The sequence below is a fragment of the Abrus precatorius genome, unplaced genomic scaffold, assembly GCF_003935025.1.
Source record: "Abrus precatorius isolate BTA unplaced genomic scaffold, Abrus_2018 Scaffold3, whole genome shotgun sequence".
NCBI classification, from domain to species: Eukaryota; Viridiplantae; Streptophyta; class Magnoliopsida; order Fabales; family Fabaceae; genus Abrus; species Abrus precatorius.
The window spans coordinates 1,771,179-1,777,311 of record NW_020874373.1 but is presented as its reverse complement, the minus strand read 5'-3'; the positions used below and the strand labels follow the sequence as shown (position 1 = coordinate 1,777,311).

Sequence of the window (6,133 nt, the reverse complement as noted above, 5' to 3'; positions counted from 1 at the left end):
AAGTTAAGTTAAAGTGTTTAATTTGTTTAGTTTTTTTACAATTTATCATAAAACAATTCTTAGTGGCAACCAAACAAGGCGTTGCTGGTTTTCTTGGTCCAACGATGATTTATCTGTCAACGCCTTCTTTCCCCACTTCTGTTGAATATCTTCATTGTAAACCCAAAAGTCAGAGAGGGCTATTAAGAATTCTCAAGAGGCCCAAATGGATTGATCATCAAACTTGAGCCACAATTCAATCTCCATTCGTTGACCCCCCAAAAAAAAAAACCCTACAAACACTAAAATGATCTTTCTCACTCTCTCTCTTTTTTTGGTCAATGCCACTAAAATCTGAATTTATTGGCACGACTAGATTTTACTTGTCCTAAATTTTGAGGTGAGAATTGAAAAATGGACAACACATTGTTTATTTGTTGACTTTTAGAAGCGGTAAGGATAAGAATAGGAGTAAAAATACTAAATTTTCTGTGTTTACCAATTCCCAATGTCTGAATTTTCAATGATTTTGACGATGCAAGAATTGAGGTAGCCTTGTAGTAGATCAATTATGGGTACCGCTGTGAGAAAGACAATGTCATTGATGTCTCAATTACGTACAAGAATGATAGAGTGGACAAACCTTCCAAGTTATAACAACTTCAAAAAAAATTAGACGGCAAACATGTTTATATTTTTAAATAAGTAGAACTAATACAGATAGTTAAGTTCTCAATTCGAGTATAATTTAATTTTGAGATAACATGTTTAGCTGTATAACCATTTATCACTTGACATACGTGCTTCATAGTCATAAATTTATCTTTACATACTTAAATAATTTCTTTTGAATTAGTATATTAAGTATAATATATTCTATTAAGAGTAACTTAATCTCTTCAAATACTTTATCTTTAAAAGGCAGTAAGTATTGTTTTTATTTTAAATTAGTCATGTAACTTTTTACAGTCTTACACTCTTACTTCATATATTTATATTTTTTTAGTAATTTTATATGAATTATTTGTGGCTTGTGCATACTATTTTCAAATTTTAAATATTGTCTTAAATGATATATACATTCAAAAATTACTTAAATTTAAAATATATACATACTCTAAGAGACATTTATTATTTATGAAAATTTTCGATTCTTATTTCTTGAATGTATGTGAGCTTGTTTTTTTTTTCTAAATTATAAATTGAAAATATAAGGTGAATTATATATCGAAACATGAAAAAAAGATAAATGTAAAAATAAATATTTTAAAAATGAAAATAAGTTTATGAAATTTCAGGTTAGCTTATTTGTTTAGTACATTTTAACTAATTAATTTTCGTTGTAAGAAAATCTGTGATGTGACGTATGAAGTATGAAGTACGAGTACCACAGAAGGCTGGGCTTTCTATTTTTGGGCCACAAAATAGCCCTGTGAACAATTTACAAAAAAACAGTAGTGGTGAGGCCCAATTATAGGCAGTGGCCATAGCCTGGGATATATACTATAGAGAACAGTGGAGAAAGCAAAGCCCAAGTGGATGTGGAAAGAATTGTCTTGGCCACAAGGATTAGAATTTGGAACAGATGACACATTCATTTAAATAATTATAATGTTTATGATGGAGTCAAAATTTTCATTAACCCGGCAAGTAAGATAAGAATGGGACAGGGGAAGATAGAAGGTAGTTTTGTTTGTTCCATCTACTTGTGACCTTGGGAGGAATTGAATGAATTATTAGGGGAGCAATTAGATGAAGCTTAGTGTGAAGTTCAATTATGTTGGTGGTGCTTCTCGACTCTCCCATTTCCATAATCCTCACGCTTATTCTCCTCATCTTCCTCTTACGCTTTGCCCTTGTCTTTTTCTTTCTCCTTCTTCTCTTCCTCCTATGCGCCAACCTCGTTCATCTTCTCTTTGACATCCTCTCCTACTGATACTCATGTTCCTTCCCCCAAAACGGTGCGTTCCATTCCTTACTCATTTTCATTTATTATTGCGACTGAGTTTGGCATGTGCAGGAGATGCGGGCCTCACCACGCCAAACCTTCCTACTCTTTTCATCATTCTATTTTAGGAAAAACAAAACCTCTTCCTTAAACTTTTATTATATTTCTGTCGTGTCTCTAAACCCTCGCATCGCATGGTTAGTTGTAATATGATTAATTAACTTGGAAATAACTGCAATCTATATCTTGTGATTGTGATAGAGCACGTGAATTGTCCCCTATCACCATCTTCTCTCCGATTAAGTCTATAACTTTGCATGTACACAATTTCCACGTCGCAGAGGATTCTGAATTTTGGGTCTGTAAAAATTAAATTAAATTCAACCAAATTATTATGACATTAATTTTGTGTCTCCTAAAATTTTGGTCTATTGCACTAGAGCAAGTTTTGGTCATTTTTTGGAACATGTGTTATTGCACGTGGCTTCTTACAATCAGAGAGGACATATTATTTCTCCGCTAGAGGAATTTCTATTAGTTTAATTTCAAGGAAGCACTCTCTGCTTCGTATTTCACATTTCACAGTATCGATGATGGTGGACTTAAAGATGTCTTTTTTGCGCAGTATCATTATTTCCTAAAGGGTTAAAGTTATGTATTGAAATAAATTTTTAATTTGTTATTTTGTGTAAGTCTCAAATTGCCTATAAATTGTTTGTTCTGCTTCCATATAGTGTTTGTTATAAGTGAGAGCTCAGGGTAAGTTGTTCATCAGCGTTTTGCCTTGGTTGATTAAATATGGAACAAGTTGAAGGACTTTGAGTTGAGCCAAGCCAATTTACTCTCTACTTGTCATTTAGTAAAAATAAAAGATTCTTGAAAATGGGATTGATGGAGGTTTAGGTTTTCAGGTTGAGATGGAGCTAACACTGCATTTGATGTGGCTTGGAAACTCTTTGTATGTTTAAATTTACGTTACATTCTATGGATCCACGTTTGTTGGAGCGCTATTAGTTGTAATGTTTGTATTAGTGTGATTTTAAAATATGTTGAAACGTGATTCTAAACACGGCTGCTATTCAATTCATAATCTCATATCAATTCCTCTTTTTCTGTTTAATTTATTCGAAGCTTTTTTATATTGTTGCAGCGGGTTAGGTACTTAAGCATCCTGGTCCTCCAGGTAAAGACAAAAAGAGGAGTGCTTTGTGATATTTCAAGTACTACTTGTCAGTAGTGTCTCTTTGTGTTTGTAATGATGGCTTCCTCCTTCGTGACTTTTGCTGTAAATTGTCCTTGGAATACTTCTTTCCTCCATATATAGTAATATGCAGCAACTTAGTAGAGCATGCTTATTTTAAATAAAATGCTTTTTGCCCCATATGCAAGGATATCTCATATCATGAGTAGGTGGTGGAATAAGAAAATAGAGGTGCAAAAAAGAAGATGAAATTATGTGTATGTAACAATTTTTTTATTGTTTTACATTAGCATCAAATGCTATCTTGCATTGATTGGAAGGAGGTTTTTATTTCCTTCCAAGAAATCCTCAAAACGCTATCGGGAAATGTGTGAATTTCTATTTGCATTAAGCAAAATGTGAAAGAATAATGTTTATATAACAATCTCATTTTGCATATTTTTCAGTATATGTAGTTGGTGGCAAACTTAAGTTTTCCTTCCGCCTCATACTTGAAGTGAGAGCGGATCACTTGATATGTAAGAAGCTTTATCCAACGTGAAACAAGCACATTCCTTTTTTGGGTGTGCACAAAAAAATATCTTTTCTCTTTTTAAGACGAAGAGGCCCTTCGAGTGAGCACAATCTTTCTTAACAAAATACTTTTCATACGCACGGACAAATTATCATTATATTATGTTTATTTTAAAGATTATTATTTCATTTCCAAAAATATGAGATTGTAATATGATATATTTTCATGTTTATTATGAGCTTTAAAAAATTATTCTTAAGTATTGTCTATTTTCAAGAAAATAGTTTAAATTATTTCACTAACCAAAAATATAATCGCTCTCCTAACTTTATTCTAAGAACAAAACGTAAGAGCGAAAAGGGAAATGGTAAAATAGTCATTTACGGATGACTGTTAAGTGTTCACAAATAATTTAAATGACTGCAGTGTTTTTTAAGGACAACTATATGACCGCAGTGTGATCCTTCATCCGATAGTACTCTTGCCTGTCGTCGCTATCATGACCATGATAATTTACTACTTGCTACTTCCTTTATCCCCTATTGTCAAAACAGATGGGTGCCAGCAATAGTAGAGGATATTCTTGGCCAAGGGTGAAAAAACAAAAATTGTGCATATTGCAACGCAAAAGCTACATTACATTTACTCTCCTTAATATCTGCTCACAGTAGTTCAACAAGAAATAAAAAAGTGTTCTCTCGCCTGTTTGGTCAATGCTGGTTTCTAGTCTCTTTTACATATATATTTTATTTTAAGCCTATACATTGAAGTTGGAGTAGTTTTGTACGGTTAATATAATGCTTAAACATAATTAATTCCAATAGTAACTAAATGCAAATGTTAGAAATTCAATATCAACTTATTTATAATAAATATGATTATATATTTAGTCAGTAATCAACTTCTTTATGTGTTAATTAAGAAGCATTATGGAGCCCCTTTTGAATGAAGGCAAATTGAAATGAGTGGAGAAGTACTTTTTGTCTAGTTCTCCTTCGTGTATGTTTTTTTCTCTTGCATGTAGTGAGTTGAAAGATGATGCATCAAGCTAGGACGGAGCTAACTTCGTCTCCAACATGAGGGAAACAGTGACATTTACTATTAATGAAAACTCACATGCCAGTGTCCCCACGCCTACACTTATCAATTGGAATTCCATTGTCGTGTACTTTTTATCTTGTGGTGACACGAGCCACTATATATATTCCAGCATTGCATGTAGGAATTTCCTACAGAAACTTGTTCAGGTTACTGTTTGTTCCTCTAGAGCATGGGTAAAACATATAGTATTAGTTCTTGGGGATTGTGGAAGGGTGGTTTTGGAGTAGTGGTACCTGTGATGAGGAAACTACACACCACTTTCTCACGTCCAAAAGGGGTGAAGCAAGGCCACTTTGTGGTGATTGCAACTGAAGGGTGGAAACCAGAGCGATTCTTTATTGAATTGGGATATTTGGATCACCCTGATTTTGTGAAGTTGTTAAAGCAAGCTGAAGAAGAGTTTGGGTTCTCTCAGGTAGGAGCACTTGCAATTCCTTGCGAACCAGATGACTTGAAGAGAATCATCGAAAGGAAAAAGAATAGAAACAAGAGTGTTACATGTTGGGTTAAGGGGATTAGAGTTGCATGATACCGTGACCTGTGTTGTCTTAGATGTCTTCCCTTGCAAAGGTATACTTTATTCGTATGCTGTAGTGTTTAGGGTCGCCTTACACATAGTAGCAATCCATAGCGATTAGGTTAGTCATTTTGATGTGCTTTTTAAGGAATTATTTTTGTATTACTCCTTTTTGTTAGGTTTATTACTTATTTCGCATTACTTAATGTATTGAATGCTCTTTTAAAAATTTAATTCTAAAAATGGTTAATACATTTCCTGACTGAAAATTTAAAAATGTATTAAGCATTCTTTTGGAATTAAAGTTTTAAAATTAATCCATAAACGGACAGTATGCCTGATAAAAAAGAGTTATACAAAAAATATTTTTTCTATTTTTGGTGTCTGAAATTCATGTCAGTGTTGTATCTAGGGGATGGCCATGGTTATGATTTGCGAATACGAAAGGCCATTGTAATAAGTATAATTATCAATAATATGATAGAAGAATTATAATTTATAAATACATTAATAATGTTATTATTTATTTGATATTTTTCATGTTTTTGTATTTTTTTTATATCATTGATTACATCTATTATTTCTTACCTCTTTTATTAGATAAGATGTCGCTTTGATTTTGTTATGGCTTGGATACATGTAAATCAACTTTACCATAAAATGATACTTACGTATATGATCAAAGGATTTGACTACTTTACAAGAAAAGGTAAAATATCTTAATTATGGGTAATTTTAATTTTTACCGCATCAATCCTTTTAATAAATTTTATATTTACTAAATAAAAAATATTAAATAATTTTAGTATTTTTACAATATTAAAAATATTTATTACAACTCAAAAGTTGTCTAAATCACTTTAAGGCTAAATC

General features: G+C 32.2%; 1 protein-coding gene across 1 annotated transcript; it reads left to right on the top strand.

Annotated features, from left to right (window-relative positions):
* Positions 1–4,912: 4,912 nt before the first annotated feature.
* Positions 4,913–5,272, top strand: LOC113860826 (auxin-responsive protein SAUR71-like). Its single transcript, XM_027493347.1, has one exon. The coding sequence runs from the start codon at positions 4,913–4,915 to the stop codon at positions 5,270–5,272; it is 360 nt and encodes a 119-aa protein (XP_027349148.1).
* Positions 5,273–6,133: the final 861 nt, after the last annotated feature.

Excerpts from the sequence above, each read along its gene's own strand:
- LOC113860826 (XM_027493347.1), top strand. The coding sequence starts at position 4,913 with ATGGGTAAAACATATAGTATTAGTTCTTGGGGATTGTGGAAGGGTGGT.